This window comes from Ochotona curzoniae, unplaced genomic scaffold (genome assembly GCF_017591425.1).
Source record: "Ochotona curzoniae isolate NIBS_2020 unplaced genomic scaffold, NIBS_Ocur_1.0 contig_3255, whole genome shotgun sequence".
Lineage (NCBI taxonomy): Eukaryota > Metazoa > Chordata > Mammalia > Lagomorpha > Ochotonidae > Ochotona > Ochotona curzoniae.
The window spans coordinates 3,485,757-3,508,574 of NW_024465777.1; the positions used below are offsets into that span (position 1 = coordinate 3,485,757).

Below are 22,818 nucleotides of genomic sequence, written 5' to 3' on the forward strand. Positions count from 1 at the left end.
ATCCTCCACTGCAATCCCTGGTCATAAGCAGGGAGCTGGATGGCAAAAGGAATATAGGGAACACGAACCAGCACTTGGAGGTGGAAGATTGGTCAACTCAGCCTTCGCGCCGGCTAGTTTTATCTTTTAGTTAGCTTGGAAAGTCCCCTCCAAAAACGCAGACTTCAAAACAGCAAAGGAAACATAAGTACCGCTGTTCCCCAGGCTACCCACAGAGCCTGGCTAAACGCCAACCTAAGAGCAAACAGCCCCTCACTTAACCACACAGGAGCCGCTATCCTCACATCAAGTGAAAGGGACTCAGCTCTGAGACCTCATGAACTCTCCCTCCACCAGCTCGGTTCCTTGGGTAAGCCACGCGCCCAAGTGGCGCCCGGGCGAGATCTCATGCCTCTGCCATCCCCTAGCGCAGCACCTGCCAGCGCACAGACCCGGAAGTGCGTGTACTTCCTGCAACGGGAGGTCCAGAATAGGACCTTGACCCTGCTCCCCAGCCGACCACGACCCCCCCGGGCAACCAGAGATACGATGGACCGCTTCTCTAAGAGGGGAGAACTGGGCCCCGAGTCCTTCCGGGAGCTAAGACGCGGCTGCTTTCTGCTTCTCAGCTTCCTTTCTTCTTGGAAGAGGGTTGCTTCCTGAAATTGCAGACGGTCCCTCAGCCAGGGGCTGTCCACACAGGTGAGCTTCCCCGGGAAGGTCCAGAGACAAGCCTGACAGAAGGGACTGCTTGCTTCCAGCGGCTGGACACCAGGGGGATGCCATCATGGTTCTACAACGGACTGGGAGGCTCTCGGTGCCCTCAATGTCGGCAAGTGCCCAGGGTGAGAAGCCCTACCCTAAAGGGAACGCCGAAGAAAGGCGGCTGCAAGCTACCACGCCCCACAGGACCGAGCCAGCCCGGGTCGGTGAGGCACCGCAGCGGAACAGGCTGGGTTACGCCCGGGGAAAACAAAGAAGACAAAAATGTGGAGTGTGCGTGGCTGGGAGGCCGCAGAGCCGGACCCCGCGCGTCAGCTGCGACGATCCACACCTGAGCAGCTGCGGACCGAGCCTCGCACTACAAGGCTGAGCACCTCACTTAAGGCGGCTACAAAGGCCCAAAGAGCAACTCCTCCTCGAAACATCAGAGAAAAGCGCGACCTCGGCTCCCAGACTCTCACGCCGAGTCCTCAAACCCATCACTGCCCGTGTCCACCGGACCGACGCGACAGCTCAGAGCATGCGCGGAACCGTGGGCGCGATGGGCGTGGCCCCTCTCGGCATCGCGCTGGCCCGGTTCCCGGCCTCGCGCATGCGCGACGGAGCTCGGCGGGACGAGGGGCGGAGTTGCAGCATCCGGGCTTCGTCGGGTTGTTTTGTTTTCCCAGCAGCAACTAGTGGGGACGTGCGGGGTGGCGTACGCGGCGGCACCTCAGGCTCCGGAGCCCCGGCAGCAGCGGGTCGGGCCGGACGTAAGTGCCGGGCGGGGAGGCACAGCTGTCCTGCCCGCGGGACCGCTACGTCCGGGAGGGCGTGCCGGCCGATGTCCACGCAGCCGCCGAGGGCGCCCCGCGGCTCCCGCGTGGACCTCGAGGTGCCCGGGTCTGATTCAGGGCGGGGTCGGGGCCGGGCGAGCGGAGGATAACACTCCCAGACGGGCGGGTTTGAGAGGATAGAAAGAGTCGTTTTCCAGAATTAGCCCTCGTGACAGTTGCAGGTGGGGAGTCGCTGCTTGTTGAAGGGATGTTCTGTACCCGGGCGACCGGAGTAACTTCCCGAGCCGGTTCTCCTCCGTGGGGGTGTGGGTGCGGCTTGATTATTTGTAAGGTGTACGTGTTGATTTTTTAATTTATTTTGACCTGGCCTCTGGTCAGGTCTGTGCAAGCGCAGCTTTGAGGAATGCTGCGTGTAATTTGTGGGGAGTTTCGGTCGACTGTGGTCGTTTCAGCAGCAGTTGCTTGCATTTGAATTAACGTTAACCACAAACCTGTACTTGCTTTTGATGGAAACGGCTGTTGCAATGAGAGGTGTTTAGATTAAAAGGGTGTTCTGTGACCTAGAAGGCCTCCTGTACGTCTGCCTAAGAGAGGGAGAAAATACTGCAGTGGAAGGAAGTGGTGTGGCCCGCAGTCCCGTGTTTAGTTTCCTAATTTGGGTATGAAGAGCACATGTTCCATGATAAAATGTGAAGATTCCTCAGAAAAATGTGTTTCCGCTGTTGTCAGGGACACACACAGGAAGGCATGGACGAGGTGCTTTTGAACCTCTGAACTGAAGGAGGCGCAAACACATAATCAGTAATAGTTGACTACTAATATCTCTAAAGATTAATTTATCTAAAAGGCAGAGTTGAAGAGTGAGGGAGAGTGGAACAGAATGAGATTGTCCTTCGTGCTAGCTCACTTTCAAATACAGTGGTCCAAACTGGACCAGATCAAAGTCTGAAGCCTGGAACTGCATTCGGGTCTTCCACGTGGACGCAGTGGCCGAGCTCTTGGGCCGTCCTCGGCTGCTTTCCCAGGCGCATCAGCAGGGAGCTGGATGGGAAGGGGAGCAGCTGGAACCTGAACTGGCCCGAGTTGAAGGCAATGGCTTAACCCACCGCAGCAGAATGCCATCCTGGAAAGGTGTATTTGCACACTGGAGAGAGCAGAACAAGCCTGTGGAACGAGGCCTGAGGCCCTGAGGCATTTGTGGCTGCATCTTTACCAGGCCAGTCTGTGCTGGGTGAAGGGCCCTCGGTGTGGTTTCTGGACATTCACATGCCTGTGCATACACCTGTTACTTGGAGATATTGGCAGTTTTGCAAGTTCTCTCACAATTTGTCCCTCAGGCAGTTGGAACATTGGGGTTGTAAGTTGGAGTTTCTGTCTCAACTTCTCCAATCAGCCCTTCTGTCTTCCTGCCTCAGGATTGTTTCGAATTTGTTTTTCTTGGTTTTCCTGGTTAACCCTTGGCTGTCTCATGCCTCAGTCTGAGTCCAGGTGCTTTGACCCAGAGTTTTCATTTGTGTCACCCCACCTGGTGTTTCTGGACCGTGTATACCGCAATCATATCATTTTGGAATTAAGATGATCTAAAATAACTGATGGGTTATTTACTGTACACTGTTATTACAAGACTCACTTAAATGAATAACTTTCATGAAATCATAGGATGTAATAGCTGCAGGGGAGGTCAGCCAGTACAAGCTTTCAGTATCTGGGTACCCACTTTCATTCATATTTACCCAAACCATCTTTTAAATCGGAAGGAAGAAACGATTGCAGATTTTGTTTCCCAAAGTTGCAATGGGAGCATTTGTCCGAGGCTAGAGCAAAACTGCCCTCCGAGCCGTGGGTGGAGCCAGGATGAAGGCGTTTGTAATAGTGTTGTGCCGCTGTCCTGAACTGTGCCTTACTTCGCAGGAACCTGAGTCAGGAGTAAGAGCGAGCGGCGGAGGAGCTCCAGTTGTGTGTGAAGTGACCTGAGAAGATGTCAGGCTTTCTAGAAGGCATGAGATGCTCGGAATGCGTTGACTGGGGGGAGAAGCGCAACACTATCGCATCCATCGCTGCGGGGGTGCTGGTAAGTGCCCTGGAAATTGGTGTTTGCGTCATTTCTGTGTGTTTGTGTACATGTGATTTGGAGTTTGTGGGATGTTTTAAATTAACTGCTTTTTATTTTATCTATGACCATACTGAATGTGTGAATAATTGTTAAAATTTTTTTTTAAGATTGACTTACTGGGCCCAGCGCGGTGGCGCAAGTGGTTAAGGTCCTCACCTTGCACGCCCAGGATCCCATATGGGCGCCAGTTCTATCCCTGCAGCCCCGCTTCCCTTCTAGCTCCCTGCCTGTGGCCCGGTAAGGCAGTCGAGGACGGCCCAAAGCTTTGGGACCCTGCACCCGCATGGGAGACATGGAAGAGGCTCCTGGCTTCGGACCGGCATAGCATTGGCCGTTGCACTCACTTGGGGAGTGAATCGTCGGCACGAAGATCTTCCTCTCTGTCTCTCCTCTCTGTATATCCGCCTTTCCAATAAAAAAAAAAAAAAGATTGACTTACTTATTTGAAAAACAGAGTTACAGAAAGTAAGGAAAAACAGAGAGAAAGATCTTTCATCTGTCAGTTGATTTCTTTTTTTTTTTTTAAGATTTATTTATTTTCATTGCAAAGTCAGATATGCAGAGAGGAGGAGAGACAGAGAGGAAGATCTTCCATCCGATGATTCACTTCCCAAGTAAGTGCAATGGCCGATGCTATGCCGGTCCGAAGCCAGGAGCCAGGAGTTCTCCCGGGTCTCCCATGTGGGTGCAGGGTCCCAAAGCTTTCCGTCCTCGACTGCTTTCCCAGGCCACAAGCAGGGAGGTGGATGGGAAGTGGAGCAGCCGGGATTAGAACTGGCGCCCATATGGGCCCCTGGCGCATTCAAGGCGAGGACTTTAGCCGCTAGGCCACGCTGCTGGACCCTGTTAGTTGATTCCTAAAATGGTTGCAGCAGCTGGAACTGGACCAGGCAGAAGCCAGGAGCCTGGAGCCCCATCTGCTTCTCCCAAGTGGGCGGTGGAGGCCCAAGGTTGTGGGCTGTCTTCCGCTTTTCTAGGGACCTTAACAGGGAATGCAGTCAGAAGCCCAGCAGCCAGGACTCAAAACAAGGCACTCCAGTATGGGATGCAGGCATCACGTGTTAACCCTATGTACTACAGCAACAGACCCAGTCACTACTGACTTTTTTAATGGGCAGTTGTGCTACTATTTCCATTTTAGGGGTTAAACTTGATTAATAGGTTGGTTGGGTTACTCGCTGTGTGGTAAACACATCATAGAAGTGCATTTAGTAAATGTGTCTTCCGGGTCACTCACCTCGGCACAGGGTGCCAAGGCCTTGGGCTGTCATCTGCTGCTTTCCCAGGCCACAGGCAGGGAGCTGGATGGGAAGTGGAGCAGCCGGGACTAGAACCGGTGCCCATATGTGATCCTCGATGTGCAAGGGAAGGATTTACCCATTAAGCCTCACACTGTGCCCTCAAATTTTTCTTCTATAAAAAAGAATCTCAAGTATATTGACTTGAAGGTTAAAAAAAGAAGTGAATAAGTATTCATTCTAGCTAGTAATGATGTCATAAATAGAATATAGATCTGTCTATAATCTGATAAAAGTAATTTTATTAGGCTTGTTAGGTTTTAAAAGCACTTAAAATTCTTACATTGTTACACGCAGCTAATTCCTGTAGCCGAGTCCTCTTCACGATTAGTTTACCGCAAGCCAAAATCCCAGATGCAGCAAGGTGCATAGTAGGTCCTTCATTCTAGCAGGATAGGAGCAGAGGCGGGGTGGAGGGAGAGAAAACTGGAAGGGACATATCTCCTGCCATGGAGGTCGGATGGGGGCTGCCAGGGCAGGGGAGGGGGCAAGATGGAGGAGGACAGGGAGAGCTGGGTGAGAAGGGAAGGAAGGGGCTGCATGCTGGCCCCCCGCCCCCCCCAGACTGGGATTATCTGAGCCTCAGGTAGGTGGGTGGAGACCAGGGGGAGGGGCCAGAGATTGGGGAGTGGCAATCTCAGGTTACATCTGATTGAAGGATAACCCGAAAGGAGCTGTGGAGAAGGGGAAGCAGGAAATGGCGCCTGGTCCAGCCTGGGATGTTTGAATCACTCCTCGCAAAACTAACATGCTTATTTTCAAATGATTATCAGAAAATGCGGTTTCTCAGAACTAGATCAGAGGTAGAGATCCCAATAGGAAAGAAATTACTTTCAAAACCTTCCGTGTCAGAATTTAGTGATTATTATTTCTAAGTTTCTGGCAGATGACAAAAATTTGTGCAGAGAGCCCAGTGCAGTAGCCCAGCAGCCAAAGTTCTCAGCTTGCAAGCGCCAGGATCCCATTTGGCCTCTGTTTATGTCCTTGCAGCCCCACTTCCCATCCAGCTCTCTGCTTGTGGCCTGGGAAAGTAGTTGAGGATGGTTCAAAGCCTTGGGACCCTGTGCCCATGTGGGAGACCCAGAAGAAGCTCCTGGTTCTTGGCTTCAGCGTGGCTCAGCTCTGGCCATTGCAGCCACCTGGGGAGTGAACCAGTGGAAGGAAGGGTTTTCTCTCTGTCTCTCCTCCTCTCTGCATATCTGACTTTCCAATGAAAAAAAGAATTGTGCAGTTTGTTTTTGCCATTGTATAATTTGCCCTCATTTATATCCAAGACCAAGTTCAAGTAAATTAGTGATAATCCACTGTTTGAATTTCAAATCACATCTTAGCCATCTGTAGGCTGTGCTGAATGTAATTCATCCAAGGAAGAGCAGAGCCGCAGAGCTGTTAAACACAATACTGAGAGTTTAGCTAAAACTGTCAGTAGTAATGGTTCCTTGCTTAAATTTGAGTGATTTCTTCATGTTTCAGAAATCTAGGAAGTTTGAGCAGCAGGCTTCCATCCCCTGGTTCACTGGCCAAATTGCCTCCCCTATTCAGGGCTAGGCCCAGGTGACTCTGGGAAGCCACAGTCCAGAACTCTCGGATGGATGATAGGAACCCCATTACTTGAGCCATCCTGCTGCCTCCCAGGATCCGCATTGGTAGGAAACTGGAGTCAGAAATGAAGTGGGGCGTCAGCCTAGGTGCCGCTGTGTGGCACACGGACGCCCGCCCCTGGTCTCGCCTTTGTCCTTGCTGAGGTCTGGATGCTCGGAGCACGTCAGCAGCAGGCAACCTCTGAGTCAGTTTTTCCTTTTCTCCTGCCAAGAGCTACTGTAACTTAGCTTCTTCACAAATTACAGACTTTGTTGTGATAGTATAATGTTTGAAGCAGTTTAGCTAAGAAGTTAATGTTAATTGCTGTTAGATTTAAGGGCAGTGACTATTAAGTCATGTGTAAATTATGTTCAACAAACTGCTAGAGCATTTACTTTTTTTTTTATCATGTTTACATAGTTGATGGGTGGGAAGGATCTAGGATTAGGGAGAAGTAGGTGCGATCATTGTTTCCAAGTATTTACCTTTTTTCAAAAAAAAAAAAAGAAAGGAAAAGAAATTGCTTCTTTCTTTGAAAGGTAGAATTGCAGAGCATGAGAGGAGAGACAGAATTTGTCTGCTGGTTCACTCCCCTACTGGCCACAGTGGCTGGAGCTGGGTCAGTCTCCCACACAGATGCAGGGGCCCAAGCACTTGAGTCATCTTTTGCTGCTTTCCCAGCTGCGTTAGCAGGGAGCCGGATGGAAAGTGGAACACCCAGTACCTGAACTCACATAGTATGTTTTATTTCCATTCCCTTCGTCCTTAGACCATGCTTTTCCCCTGTGTTGAAGTTTGTCCTGGAGTTAGGTGGATGCTGGCACCCAAGGAAGTGGCTTGACCCATAACATCAGGGTGCCATCCTGATCTTCCTTTCTTTTTGACCAGTGAGACTTTAAAATCGCTATCATTCCTCATTGGTATCCTCTGTTTGCTTTAGTTTTTTACAGGATGGTGGATTATTATAGACGCTGCGGTGATGTATCCCAGAATGGAAGACTTCAATCACTCCTATCATGCTTGCGGTGTGATAGCAACCATTGCCTTCCTCATGTAAGTCTGTTGGTGCTCCCTAGACAGGCTCGCAAAGCACAGCTGTTTTATGTAAACTTCATAGACTGAAAGGTTTTAAATGTCAAATTTACACATTCAGCCTGACCTGGAAGTCGGATGGCAGACAAGGACTGGTGTGGACCAGCGTGCCCTGGCTGGTCCTCCCTGTCTCCCTCCCTGTCCCCATGTTGATACATGTACATGTAGGTCAGAAGTTGTATCTTTTGCCCAAGAGATTATTCCTTCTTCTTCCAACTGTTTATGAACTCTTTAGTAACAATGGATTCAATAGTTAAAATATAGAAAACTTCGTACCTTTTTGGAATGTGCTAATGGATGAGGCGGTTCATAGCTGAGAAATGAACAGCGTCTTAGATCATACCGGCAAGGGAGAAAACTACAAAGCGGAAAGGGGAGATAGGAAATGCCAGCAGGAAGTGCAGGGAGTTTTACAATCAGGAATGTCTCCTGGGCATGTGGCTCTGAGTAGCCGAAGAAATTCAGGAGCTGAGCATGGAGCAGCCAGTGCATGGGCTCTTTCAGGGAGTGGGACCCAGGGAAGGAGTAAGTGGCAGGGCCAGGTGGGGAGCAGCCATGGTCTTGGGTCTTGCAGAGTGCTTGTGGACTTGGCTTTCCCTGTGACATACAGGGAGCCGCTGGAGGCTTTGAGGGGAGGAATAATAAGCCTGACAGATTTTAACAGCAACAGTCCTTCTGAAAATTTAAAAAAAAAAAAAAAAGGCAAACGAAATTCAAAGTGAGATAGTGGTATAATAGCAGTTTCAGTACCACACCCTGTGGTTCTTAAGCTTTCATGTTGCCATCTACCGAGGTGTTCCTTAAATCTGTAATACTACAGTTCTCATTTCCTGCATTGTTAGTGCGTACCGATTTCCTGTTTCTGCTGGAGTCCATGGGCCCTTGTCTTTCTGATTGAAAGCACCGTTTTCCCTGGAATCGGGTTCCTTCTCGAATGCTGCTCTAATGTGGGTGGTTTCTGACTCTCTGGACTGTGGTATCCCATTGTAAATATTTCAGACCTGGTGGTCACACAGGCTCTATAGAGCCTCTGTACACATCATCCCAAGTAGGCAGCAAGTAGGCTGTATGTAAGTGAACAGATGTGGCTGCGCTCCAGTAAAACTGTTTTAAAATAAGCCTGGCCATAGTTGGCCAACCCTAGTATTTCTAGCCATTTTTTCTCTGTTTTGTATCTTCCTCTGTCCTATCCTTAGTTTTCCCAACATTCTCTCTCTCTCTTTTTAAGATTTATTTATTTTATTTGCAAGAGATTTACAGAGGAAAGGAGAGATAGAAGAGAAGGTCCGTCTGCTGATTTGCTCCCTGCATGGCCACAATGGCCAGAGCTAAGCTGATCCAAAGCCAGGAGCCAGGAGCTTCTTCAGATCTCCTGCAAGGATGCATGGGCCCACGGGCTCAAGCAGTCTTCCACTGTTTCACCAGGCGATGAGCAGACTGCTAGATTGCAAGTGGAGCCAGTTGGAACACAAACTGGTGCCCATATGGCATGCTGGCGCCACAGGGTGGAAAATTAGCCTGTTGAACCATGACGCCAGCCCCCTCAACATTTCTTTATTGTATTATATATTCTCCATGTTGCTGAGTTGTCTGTCCCAGAAGTCCCTTTATTTTGATGTGAATTTGAAATTTTCCAAATACTTTCTTAATTAGTTAATTAGTTAAACCAAAAAAAAAAAAAAAAACCCACGTTTTTAGGGCTAGCATGGTGACTCTGCTTGTAGCACCAGCATCCCATATGGGTATCCCAGTTTGGGTCCCATTGCTCCACTTCCAATTCAGCTCCTGCTTAGAGCCTGTGAGAGCAATAGAGGATGGCTCAAGACCTTAGAACCCTACACCCATGTGGGAGACCCAGAACAAGCTGCCGGCTTTGGACCAGGTTAACTCTGCCTGTCACGGCCACTTGGGGAGTGAACCAGAGAATGGAAGATCCATCTCTGTTTCTCCTTCTTTTACTCTAATTTTCGAGTAAAATAAATAATTTTTAAAGAAATATTTATTCCCTATCCTGATGACAGTTACAGTTGCAAAGTGTGTTACAGACCACTTAAGGGTTGGCCAACTATGGCCAGGCTTATTTTAAAATCGAGTATTACTGGAGCACAAGCCACATCTGTTCAGTTATGTATTACCTACCATCGCCAACTTGGATGATGTAACAGCCTTTGTGACCCACAGGCCTGAAATATTTACAATGGCATCCTTTCTGCTTTTATTTTTCTTTTTAAGATTTATTTTATTTATTCGTAAGAGTTACAGGAAGAGAAGAGAGAGAGAGGAGACTGAGAACTTCCATCCACTGGTTCACTTTCCAAACGAGCACAACAGCTGGGGCTGGGGCAGGCTGAAACCAGAGACTTCATCTAGGATCTCCCACATGGGTACAGGGGCCCAAGCATCCTAGGCTGCTTTATCAGGTGCATGAGCAAGAAACTAGATCAGAAGTGGAGCAGCCAGGATTCAAATTAGCATCTGCATGGTATGCTGGTGTTACAGGTGGCAGCTTAATGCAGAATGCCACAGCACCGGCCCCTAGAATTGTATCTTGAAGGAAAAGTTTGTTGAACCCAGGAAACTAAAACTCAGTCTGGGTCTTCCACATGAATGACAAGCACCTGAGTACGAGACCCATCATCTGTTGCCTCCCAAAGTATGCATTGGCAGGAAGCTAGATCAGTAGTGTAGAGATCGGGACTTGAAGGAGGCACTGCAACATGGCATGTGGGCACCCCAAGCCCCACTTACCTTCAGGTAAACTGCCCTGAATAATTTTCCACTTAATTTAAAAAAATAACAGAGCCAGCAGTGTGACACAGCAGGTTAAGCTACCACCTGTCATGGCAGATGGCATCCCCTGCACGTGCCAGTTGTGATCCTGTTGTTCCTCTGGTCCAGCACCCTCACACGCGCTCTCCCTCCATCTCTCTCTTTTTTTCTCTTCCCACATTATCTTTCCCCACGTTGTTACTGCCTTTCAAATACATACATACATGTCTTTTTTTTTTTTTAATTGGAAGGAAAAAAAATTTTTTTAAAGATTTATTTTTATTGGAAAGGCGGATATACAAAGAGGAGAGACAGAGAGGAAGATCTTCCGTCCAATGATTCACTCGCCAAGTGAGCGCAACGGCCAATGCTATGCCAGTCTGAAGCCAGGAGCCTCTTCCATGTCTCCCACGCGGGTGCAGGGTCTCAAAGCTTTGGGCCGTCCTTGACTGCTTTCCCAGGCCACTCACTGGCAGGAAGCTGGATGGGATGTGGAATGGCCAGGATTAGAACTGGCACCCCTATGGGATCCTGGGCGTGCAAGGCGAGGACCTTAACCACTGTACCATCGCGCCGGGCCCGAGAAAAAAATTTTGAAAACCATATAGAAGTTCTGGTTAAAAATGTCAGGAAAATTTTTTTCTCTCCCTTCCAAAATTTATTAGAAATGAGAAGAAAAAATATAATATTAGAGTATGGGAGCATTCCTCAGCAGACTGAATTTCTTTCAGATTTCTGGACGAGAGGTGGCAGGCAGAGGTTGGGGCCCAAACTTTAGCCTGGCACAGAGTGCATGCAGGTGGTCCGTCCCCCAAGGGTGTGGAAGGGACACTGGAACCAGGCTAAAGACGGGTTAGCAGACACTCCATACGGACGGTTGCCTGCCTTCCCCGCTCTGTTCCCCTCCACCACCGGGCTCGGCACAGTTCAACTCCAGCACACATTCATCTTCTGAGTCAGGATGCCAGGCGTGTACATAGGAGGGTCAGATGTGGGGCCCCAGGGCAGGTAAGGAGGGGGCTTTCCATGCAGACAGGGTGTGGCTGTTGGAGTCAGAGGCACAGTAAGGCAGGGTGTCTGAGCATTGGGTGGTGAGAGAAGTGAGACATTTACTGAGATGCCAAACGCCTCCTCACCCTCACAGGATTCTTTTTTTGTTATTGTTAATTTATTATTATTTTAATTGGAAAGTCAGATATACATAGAGGAAAATAAACAAAGAGAAAGATCTTCCGTCCGATGATTCACTCCCCAAGAGATTGTTACGGCCAGAGCTATGCCCATCTGAAGTCAGGAGCCCGGAACCTCATTCCAGGTCTCCCATGCGGGTGCAGAGTCCCAAGGCTTTGGGCCATCCTCGACTGCTTTCCCAGGCCACAAACAGGGAGCTGGATGGGAAGCAGGGCTGCAGGCATTAGAACTGGCGCCCACATGGGATCCTGGCACTTGCAAAGTGAGCTGCTACGCTATCATGCCGAGTCCTAAAAATCTTTTTTAAAACATTCGTTCAGAAAGCTGATTGTTGGTCATTTTTGGATTGTCTAGGGCCCATTCTGTTTGCCATTGCCATACATAGTTACGTGTTAGGACGTCTGATGTGTACAAATGGAAAGCCAAGTCACCCTTTGACCTGCCCAGTCTTAGCAAGGTACCTTTTTGAGAATCGTGTTCTTGATTTTGACAAGCTTCCGTATCACCTACAGGACTCACTAGCACGCGGCCATCTGACCTCACACCGAGAGTTTCTGCCTTGGCAGATTGGACTGAGGCCAGGGATTTTCCACCAGGCTGAATGGTGATCTGCCAGTCTGATGCCACAACCACTGTCTTGGAGAGGATCTCCACTTGACCAGATTTACTTCAGCTCACATGAACCCATTACTCAGTACTGAGCAGGCTGACCTGAGGAAATACCAGCCTATTGCATCTGGTGATTGATACCATGGATGGCTTTCTTACTGGAATCAGAAATCCTGAGATCTTGATTTTATTTTGTATAGGATCAATGCAGTATCCAATGGACAAGTCCGAGGCGATAGTTACAGTGAAGGTTGTCTTGGTCAAACAGGTAAGTCAGTACAAACAACGTCTGACTGTACATGTTTATATCCTGAGAAGGAGAATGGCACCTGGGAGGGCCGCTTGTCTGATTCTGACAGGCTAGGGAGAGGATGGAGGTGAGCAGGGGGAGTGTCAGGATGGGTGTGCTAGGACAGTGAGGATGGGTGTGCTAGGGCAGTGAGAGGATGGGTGTGCTAGGACAGTGAGGATGGGGTGTACTAGGGCAGTGAGGATGGGTGTGATAGGACAGTGAGGATGGGTGTGCTAGGGCAGTGAGGATGGGTGTGCTAGGACAGTGAGGATTGGTGTGCTAGGACAGTGAGGATTGGTGTACTAGGGCAGTGAGGATTGGTGTGCTAGGGCAGTGAGGATTGGTGTGCTAGGACAGTGAGGATGGGTTTGCTAGTACAGTGAGGATGGGGTGTGCTAGGACAGTGAGGATGGGTGTGCTAGGACAGTGAGGATGGGTGTGCTAGGACAGTGAGGATGGGTGTGCTAGGACAGTGAGGATGGGTGTGCTAGGACAGTGAGGATGGGTGTGCTAGGACAGTGAGGATGGGGTGTGCGAGGGCAGTGAGAGGATGGGTGTGCTAGGACAGTGAGGATGGGTGTGCGAGGGCAGTGAGGATGGGTGTGCGAGGGCAGTGAGGATGGGTGTGCTAGGGCAGTGAGGATGGGTGTGCGAGGGCAGTGAGGATGGGTGTGCGAGGGCAGTGAGGATGGGTGTGCGAGGGCAGTGAGGATGGGTGTGCGAGGGCAGTGAGGATGGGGTGTGCGAGGGCAGTGAGGATGGGGTGTGCGAGGGCAGTGAGGATGGGTGTGCGAGGGCAGTGAGGATGGGTGTGCGAGGGCAGTGAGGATGGGTGTGCTAGGGCAGTGAGGATGGGTGTGCTAGGACAGTGAGGATGGGTGTGCTAGGACAGTGAGGATGGGTGTGCTAGGGCAGTGAGGATGGGGTGTGCGAGGGCAGTGAGGATGGGTGTGCTAGGGCAGTGAGGATGGGTGTGCGAGGGCAGTGAGGATGGGTGTGCGAGGGCAGTGAGGATGGGTGTGCTAGGGCAGTGAGGATGGGGTGTGCGAGGGCAGTGAGGATGGGTGTGCTAGGACAGTGAGGATGGGTGTGCTAGGACAGTGAGGATGGGTGTGCGAGAGCAGTGAGGATGGGTGTGCTAGGGCAGTGAGGATGGGGTGTGCTAGGGCAGTGAGGATGGGTGTGCGAGGGCAGTGAGGATGGGTGTGCTAGGGCAGTGAGGATGGGGTGTGCGAGGGCAGTGAGGATGGGTGTGCTAGGGCAGTGAGGATGGGTGTGCTAGGACAGTGAGGATGGGTGTGCGAGGGCAGTGAGGATGGGGTGTGCGAGGGCAGTGAGGATGGGTGTGCGAGGGCAGTGAGGATGGGGTGTGCTAGGACAGTGAGGATGGGTGTGCGAGGGCAGTGAGGATAGGGTGTGCTAGGGCAGTGAGGATGGGAGTCTCCAACCTGTGCAGCAGAGAACAGTACCGATAGCAGGTGTGCACAGTCAGTTTCTGGCTTATTAAACTATCACCTAAATTTTCTACCCTTTTTGCCAGCTAATGTGGTTGAATTAGCATTTTTATATGGTTTAAAATCACAGAGCTGGGGCCCAACACAATGACTAAATTAAGCAATACTCCCCTTACAAGTGCTGGGATCCCATATGGGTGCCAGTTCGTGTCCTGGCTGCTCCACTTCCGGTCCAGCTCTCTGCTTGTGCCTGGGAAAGCAGTGGAGGGTGGTCCAAAGCCTTGGGAACCTGCACCCATGTGGGAGACCTGGAAGAAGCTCTTGGTTCCTGACTTTAGATCAGCTCAGCTCTGAGTCAACCAGCAGGTGGAAGATCTTGCTCTGTCCCTCCTTCTCTCTGAAACACTAATCTGCCTTTCTAATAAAAATAAATAAATCCTAGAATAGAGAGGGAGATGGACTTACATAATTGTGACAAAATACATCTCATGGCAGAGCCACAGTTACCCTCTTGTATGGACCACCAGTGTTCAGAATGTATGGAGTCCGTTCGCCTGCTGTGTAACCAAGCATCAGCACTCCTGTCCTTCAAGCCAAGTGGAACCCCGAGTTCTGCGTCATGGGCCCTCAAGGGTCCTTCTTGGCTCAGCCGGGGACTCCATCTCCTTGGCTCTAGGGTCTGTGCCCCAGGTGGGCAGAATGCAAGGAGTGACGACATCCCACAGTGCCAGCTCATTCAGAGATTTGAGAAGATGGTCCTTATTGAACAATTTAGATGGCAAACTTAAATAGTTCATCTATACCAAAGTAAAAACAGATTTAGGCAAGTCTCAGAGTGACTGGTTTCTTTGTTTTTTAGGAAGATTTATTTACTTTTATTGGTATTTGCTGTCCTGCAGTGGTGGACTTGGTACACAGAGGTGATAAGAATACATGTGGACTTCTGACTGATGGTCAATGGCTAAAGTTTATTAGTGGCAGCAGGCTTTTGTAGACTGAGAGTCACATAGCTTAAGGGAGGAGGTGTTAAGGAGCTTACATAGTCCCAAAAGCCTGTCTACAGAACTCCTCAATTGTTTCCACACCCTTGTCTGAGAAGTATCTCTTTTTCTTTTGCATATTCAATCAAGCGTCCTCATTCAAATGATACCCAATCAGTTGTTCTCATACAATTGAACAGTCAGATCTATAGAGAGAAGGAAGTACAGAAAGATCCAACTAACCGCCAACAGCTGGAGCTGAGCCAATCCAAAGCCAGGAGCCAGGAGCATCCTCTGGTCTCCCACGTGGGTGCAGGGTCCCAAGGCTGTGGGCTATCCTCTGCTAGTTTCCCAGATCACAAGTAGGGAGCCAGAAGGGAAGTGGAGCAGCCAGGATACAAACTGTTGCCCACATGGGATCCCGCCATGTGTAAAGCAAGGACTCCAGCCACTAGGACACTGCACCGGGTCCTCATTTCTTTATTTTTAGTGAAGCATTCAAAAACACCCGCCTGCACTACCCCTGTGACTCCGAAAGAAGAGACGAGTGCTGGCAGTGGTTAGCCACTGACCACAGGGTAAAACCTGCTTGCTCGCACAGCTTGGAGAATGCAGGGCTGGGGTGCTTGGCTAGCTGTTTGTGTTGTTTATTCATTTGTCTGTTTGAAAGAAAAAGAATGGGAGAAACAGGGAGATATATCCACTAGTTCACTGCCCCAGGTGCTGGCAATGAGGGTTGGACCAGGCTGAAGCCAGGAGCTTCTGTCTTGTAGCCCACTTAGATGGGCGGTTTGAGTCCTTGGGCCATTCTCTGCTGCTCTTCCTGGACTTGACTAATAGTAGAATGGCCAGGACACAGAGCAGCACCCATGTGGGATGCCTGCATCATGTGCAATGCCACAGGGAAAGTGTTGGCCCATCATTTTACATTGTACATGTTTGAATAGATCTAACACAGCTTATTATGTTGAAATGATTGTTTTATGTTTGGGATATGAAATTAGAAAACTGTGTAATATTCTATTTGCTGTTCGTTATTGAGCTAGGCAATGTTTTGTAAGAATATATGCCAATTAAAAAATTCTGACTTAGAATTCACTTTGACCAATCTGATGACTCCATTTATTTATAGCAAATCTTCCTATATGTTAGATAAATGTGATTTCAAAGCTCATGTAATTTTAATGCAACTTCCCTACGTGCAGCCACAACACATTTGCATTCACTTCACCGCCTGGCCTGTGGCTTGTGGAAACTGGTAGATCCTGTCGCCACCCGGTGCGGCTTGTCTTCAGGACGTGTGTCACTACCTGAAAGGACTCTGTAGCTTTTGCACTTGAAAGCACAGTTCCTCAAATCCACAGGGAATAAGCCTTCAACCATGGTGACGCATGCCGCGAGATGTTTTATGGCAAACTGAGTAGATTTTACTCACCATGAAGTAGTTGGGGAAGGTAAATAAATACTCTTGGAATACCTAGATTGATAAACAATAATTCTTTCTTTCTTCTTTAATGTTTTTTTAAAATATTTATTTTTAGCTGCTGCACCACAGTGCCGGCCCCAGGATTTATTTATTTTTATTGGAAAGTCAGATAAACAGAGAGGAGGAGAGACAGAGAGGAAGATCTTCCGTCTGATGATTCACTCCCCATGCGGCCGCAATGGCTGGAGCTGAGACAATCCGAAGCCAGGAGCCAGGAGCTTCTTCCGGGTCTCCCACGTGGGTGCAGGGTCCCAAGACTTTGGGCCATCCTCGACTGCTTTCCCAGGCCACAAGCAGGGAGCTGGATGGGAAGTGGGGCTGCTGGGATTAGAACCGGCGCCTATATGGGATCCCGGGCGTGCAAGGCGAGGACCTTAACCACTTGCGCCACCGTGCCGGGCCCCCAATAATTATTTCTTGAAAAGAATATATACGCTATGGGTCTGGTGCAGTGGCACCTCAGGCTAATCCTCTGTCTATAAGCACCAGCATTCCATAAGGTCACTGGTTCATGTTCTGGCTTGGTCCCTCTACACCCACACCAGAGACCTGGAAATGTTCCTGGCTACTGGCTTCAAATTGGCTCAGCCCCGGCTTTTGTAACCATCTGGGGAGTGAACCAGTGAATGGAAGATATCTCTGTCTCTTCTTTTTTCTGCAAATCTACCTTTCAAATAAAAATAAATGAATCTTTATTTAAAAAGAAGAAGAAATACAGAGCAGCCCGGGCATGATAGACCAACACCTGTCATCATGAAAGATACTGAACATATTTTTTCTTGCCATTCTGATTTTAGACTCTAATTGTTTCTGTGTGGGTGTTTGTCCTTCTGGAAGTACTGGCTGTCCTGACCGTGTCTCTGGTTCTCTCCTGCCCCAGGTGCCCGCATCTGGCTCTTCATTGGTTTCATGTTGGCCTTTGGCTCGCTGATCGCCTCCATGTGGATCCTCTTTGGAGGTTATGTGGCAAAAGGTGAGCAAGGCTGCGGGCTGCACCTCACCGCCCAGATGCCAGGGTTGTATGGTAATGTTGTTGTCTTAGAATCAGCTGGTTTGGTTTGCTTGGGTCAGTGACTATCAGAGTCTTCACCGCTGGATGCCCCTGCACTGCAGGGTCTGCTTTGTGTGTTTGCATTTCCTTACTTCTGTACTTTGCTGTTGTTCTTGTCATCTAGAGGCAGAAGAGGTGGGGAAATGCAGCTCCCAACCCTGCTTCTTTTTGGCTTCCACAGACCTCAGCAGCTGACTGTGTGTGTGTCTAGCTGTTCAGTGGTGTTCAAACTTTTTTTGTTTCAGATTTATTTATTTATATTGGAAAAGCAGATTTACAGAGAGAAAGAGAGACAGAAAGATCTTCCATCTGCTGGTTCACTCCCCAAGTAGCCACAGTGGCCAGAGTTGAACCAGTTTGAAGCCAGGAGATTCTTCTGAGTCTCCCACATGGGTGCAGGGACCCAAGGACTTGGGCCATCTCTGCTTTCCCAGGCAATAACATGGGAGTTAGGTTGGAAGTGGACCTGTATGGGATGGCAGTGCTGTGGGTGGAAGATTAGCTTACTAAGCCACTGTGCTGGCCCCTTTTACCATTGGATTTTTAAAACAAAAATGAATAATTTTTTCTTTCTTTGTATCCAAAAACAGAGAGATTGAGATCTTCCATCCACACGTTTGTGCCTCCAAAGCAGCCCCAGGTTGTCCAAGTAGAAGCTTAAAAGGTGTATCTATTTATATAAAAGCCACTGTGACGGAGTGAGAAACACAGATCTCCCATATGCTGGTTCACTCTCCAAAAGGCCATGACAGCCAGGTCTGAGCCAGACCAAGGTCTTTGCCTAGAACTCCTTCCTAATCTCCTGAGTGGATGGCAGGAACCCAGATTCTTAGGCCGTCATCCACTGGCTATCATCCATGTCACCAGGGAGCTGGATCGGAAAGAATAGCCAGGATTCAAATTGGGCTTCTTAACCCGCTGCACCATAGTGCTCACCTCCTCCCAATTTTAATTAATTTTATTTATTTGAGAGTTAGAGAGATACAGAGTCCCTGTCTGCTGGTTCACTCCCCAAAAATGCCCACAATAGCTGGGGCTGAACCAAGCCAAAACTGGAAGCCCCAAGTTCCATGCAGGTCTCACACATGGGTATCAGGGACCCAACTGCTTGGGCCATCACCTGTGGCTCCCCAGGATGGGCATGAGCAGGAGGTGAACGTTGAGAACAGAGCCAGGATTCTAACCTAGGTGCTCCAGTGTGGGATGCGGTCAGATACGGGCCTCTAAAGAACCTTTACATGGCATTTCTATGAACCATCTTGTGGCCAAGGTTATTGAATGTGGGACTGCTGAAACTTACATAAACCAGCTCCTGAATGTTAGAGAATGAGCTTGAAGGTATTCTAAGGTGAGAATAAGTCCACCCATCCAGAGTGCCTCCCTATGGTGGTTAATGCTCATTCATTGACGGTGGTGGGTGTGGAACTTGGGTTTTAGTTCTGGATACATAAGAGCAACATTTCCTGAGGCCGTGGTGCCCATCCTGATCGATCAGGGCTGCTGTGTCCTGGCAGGTGTTTGGAGGCCTGTCAAGTTGCCGCCTCTTTCTCTCACCTCCTGCTTCAGTTCGTCACAGTCCTGTCCCTGGTTTCTCCCTGCCTCCCCCCACACACAGCAGGCTGAGGTCACTTTTCCCCTTAAACCCTCCCATGGCATCTCAGCTTAGTCAGTGACAATCTGAGCCCTCAGCAACCCCGCAGTCCCTTCAGGCCCCGCACCACCCAGCCTGCACTTTTCACTGCTCAGACCTTGTCCTGCTGCCATGGCCGCTCCTGGGGCACAGCAGTGTCCCTTTCATCCTCACCTGCTCTGTGTCCTTGCTCCAGTGTCACCTCCTGAGGCAGCTAGGTGCCTTTCCCACTGTGTTGAGTCAGTCTTCATTCTGCAGACTATCTGCAAGGGCCAGATGGCGTGTGGTGTGCCCTGGGGAGATCTGTGATGGGTGCCACTGCGTGGCACATACTTATTGGAAAGTCGCTGATTTTGGTGGTAAAATGGCATTGACATTGGGTTTGTAACAATATGCTTTGATATCACAATCTCTGCCTGTTACAACTGTTTTTACAGATAAAAACGTAGTATATCCTGGGATCGCTGTGTTTTTTCAGAATGCCTTCATCTTCTTTGGGTAAGTTTATTTTGCATTTACTGTCTTGTCTTTTTTTCACTAAGTTTCTGTTGTGTCACTGACTATATTTAGTTAATTTGCCTCTCTGATGGCCCACACCTGCTATTTTCATAAAGTTACAAGAATGAGGTTGATGACGACATTTTTAATACATGGGTTGGTTTGTTTCCAACCTCGGGGGCATACATGAAATTCTATAATTGCCACCAGCTCCCATCAATCAATAAACGACTTGTGCAGGTTTAGTTACATAACACCAGCTGTGTTTATTTTAAACCTAGATCTCTAACGGCTGCTGGTAATAAATACTGCTTTGAGCCATTTCTCCGTGAATTGTGGTTTCCCGGTACATCTTGAGCTCTTCTGTCCTTCGTGTGACTAGCGTTGGTGAGGGCGATTTGAGCTGGGAAGGAAGAGCCCTCACATGATTTATTCTTATGCAGTTACTAATGAAAAGACCGATGGGTCAGCTTCCGGAGTCTCCTTCTCCCTGGGGACCCTAGGACCTGGCCTCGCCCCTGCTGACGGAGCCAGGTTTCCCTGTCTTCCGCCTCCCGAGGGTGCAAGTTCCTCTCCTGAGGGGGAATCCTCCCACGCGTGCATCTCAGGAGCGTGGTGTCCCTGCCGGTTTCTGGAAAGGCCTCGTCTCTGTCCTTGGAGGATGTTTTTTGAGTCCCCAGTCCAGAAAAGGCTAAGACACTGCCAGGTGTGACAGAACTTCACAAATGTCACCTGCCTCCACAAACAACCAATGCCTGTGGCTACTTGAAGCCCTCCGGACTGGGGAGCGCCATCTTGAGTGGCAGTCAGGTGGGGGCCACGCCTGTGCCGTCTCACCAGCAGGCATTTCGGCAGTTGTAGAAAATGGAGCTATGTAGGCGGTCTGACAAGGCACACGCCTCCTTCGATCATAGCTGCAAGAAACAATCAAACCCCAGAGACTTGAAAAGCCACCCGGGAAGCCACGGGCCCCAGCGAGTGTGTGTCCGAGTGTGTGTCTGAGTGTGTGTCTGAGTGTGTGTCCGAGTGTGTGGCAGTCCCTTTGCTCCCGGCACCAGGCCCAGCACTTTCCTGTCCTCTTCACCACCTTCCCAACTCTCCGAACGTGGTCCCTTGTGAGCCCACTGTGAGTGGAAAAAAACAGGCACGGAGACGTTAGAGGATTTAGCTGCGCCCACAGAGCACAGTTCAGATGGAGTGATGAGCCCTGAGGCTCTGCCCGTGGTGTTGCTAGTTCCTTTCCCTTTCAAGGTCAAGGCTCCTGGAATTTTGGCTTTCCCTGGGAAAACTGACTGGAAGATCTGGCCCCCTGGGCTCCACTCCCCACTGTCACCTGGAGCTGAGCTGTTGTTGCTGTCTGTGCAGCCCGTTTCCTTCATCCACTACTGGGACTGAGCACCAGCCTCCCCTCACGGTGCACTCAGGCTGCCCGGTGCCTGCCCTCTCCACACATCCATGCCACCCAGCCCTTGACTTCCAAAGCACAACTGTTTACCTCCCCCGTCCTGCTTGTCTCAGTGCTGTAACCTTGCTGTGCAGGACTCTCCGTGTTATGTCTCTCACCTGTGCCTCTTTGCACACCTGTAACTGCCCCTTTAACGTGCCTTTAAGTTAAAACACTAAAGACAGCCAGACAGTCCACCACCTACCACAAACAGCTCCTGGAGCTCAGCCAGCGACTCCCTGCACGACAGCCCCCCTGGTCCTCCATGGCTCTTCTGCCTGTCTGCTGTCCGGCTTCCTCTCCCTGAAACACCTGCCTCAGCCTCCCTCCAGCTCAGGTTCCACCCAGCCTCCCAGCGCAACCCCAGCTGATCCGTCAAATCCCATCTGGAATAGTCCGCAGCCCAGGAACTCCTTTTCTGCCTGGTCCAGGCACTGACGCCTGTGTTTCTGGGCTCCTTCGCTGGCGTCGTGAATATGCCTCTCTCCCCTTCTCCCTCATCCCACACCACATTCCCAGGCACGTGAGCCGTCCAAGGACTGTCTTATGTCTGCATAGCCCTAGCACTTAGGGCTAGGCGAGCCCAGTCAAAAACCATTTGTGAATGAATGTAATCTAATCAGACATACAGTAGCTCTGTGCTGAACATGGCTTCACTGTTTGAAGGCACTCGATCCAGGAAGATGGATGGAAGAATTCACTACCTTTGAATGACCAGCTTCTGTTTCGAAATACTGCCTGTCAGACTGTTTCATATAGCTCATCAAAAGTCTGATTGAGGGCCCGGCGTGATAGCATAGCGGTTGAGGTCCTCATCATGAACGTGTCGGGATCCCATATGGGCGCCGGTTCTAATCCCGGCAGCTCCACTTCCCATCCAGCTCCCTGCTTGTGGCCTGGGAAAGCAGTTGAGGACGGCCCAAAGCCTTGGGACCCTGCACCCACATGGGAGACCCAAAAGAAGTTCCTGGCTCCTGGCTTTGGATCGGTGCAGCACTGGCCGTTGTAGTCACTTGGGGAGTGAATCATCGGACGGAAAATCTTCCTCTCTGTCTCTCCTCCTCCTTTCATCTTTCCAATAAAAATAAATAAATTTTTTTTAATTAAAGTCTAATTGATGTTAAAGGCCTTTGGGTCATTCTCCAAATGGCCACAACAGCTGGGCTGCACCAGGGCAAAGCCAAGAGCCTGGAACTATGTGGGTCTCCCGTGTAGGTGGCAGGGAGTCGAGGACCTGCGGCGCCATCTGCTGCGTCCAGGGAACGAGCAGGGAGTGGCCAGTACTCAAACTACAACTTAAATTTGGGACAAGGGGTATCCTGAGGAGTGGTTTAACCCACTGCACAACAATGCCCACTTCTAATTATTTGGAGCTTTTCCCCATTCTCACTTGCGCTTTCTCCCAAGTGATGTGATATTTCTTATATCATTCATGTGATATTTCTTTGTTTTATTCGCAGAGGGCTGGTTTTTAAGTTTGGCCGCACCGAAGACCTATGGCAGTGAGGTGGTTTCCCGAGCACACAGCCCTGCGCCGAGGTTTTTACTGCCATGCCCAGTCTTTTTGTAATGCCGTTTTGTAAACTTCTGTCTATTCTCAGCTTCCAGTTGCATTAATACTGAAATCATGAGAATTCTGTATTCCACAAACTCTATTATGGTATACACTTGATTAACTTATAACATGTTAAAGGCAAATGTTCCACATGAGTAATTTTTGTCATGTTTTATCATGGCATAATTTGTAAAAAATAAAAGTCAGTGACAGAAGAAAGTGTGGCTGAGTCAGTGTGCTTGTTCCGTCCAGGGGCCAAAACTGCAGTGTGAGAGTACGCAGTAGGCGTTGATGGAG

General features: G+C 49.7%; 1 protein-coding gene across 1 annotated transcript; it reads left to right on the forward strand.

Annotated features, from left to right (window-relative positions):
- The first annotated feature begins 1,342 nt into the window (after window positions 1-1,342).
- On the forward strand, window positions 1,343-22,740 carry TMEM50A (transmembrane protein 50A). The gene is made up of 7 exons (XM_040979590.1): window positions 1,343-1,454; window positions 3,390-3,549; window positions 7,411-7,523; window positions 12,332-12,399; window positions 17,224-17,316; window positions 19,462-19,522; window positions 22,427-22,740. Exons 2-7 carry the CDS (start codon window positions 3,457-3,459, stop codon window positions 22,470-22,472), a joined length of 474 nt encoding a protein of 157 aa, XP_040835524.1. The 5' UTR covers window positions 1,343-1,454; window positions 3,390-3,456; the 3' UTR covers window positions 22,473-22,740.
- The last annotated feature ends 78 nt before the right edge of the window (window positions 22,741-22,818 follow it).

Bases quoted from the DNA above. Each gene is read 5' to 3' on its own strand.
- TMEM50A (XM_040979590.1), top strand. From the start codon at position 3,457: ATGTCAGGCTTTCTAGAAGGCATGAGATGCTCGGAATGCGTTGACTGG. The intron at 3,550-7,410 runs GTAAGTGCCCTG...TGTTTGCTTTAG, and splicing joins CCATCGCTGCGGGGGTGCTG to TTTTTTACAGGATGGTGGAT. The intron at 17,317-19,461 runs GTGAGCAAGGCT...CTGTTTTTACAG, and splicing joins TGGAGGTTATGTGGCAAAAG to ATAAAAACGTAGTATATCCT.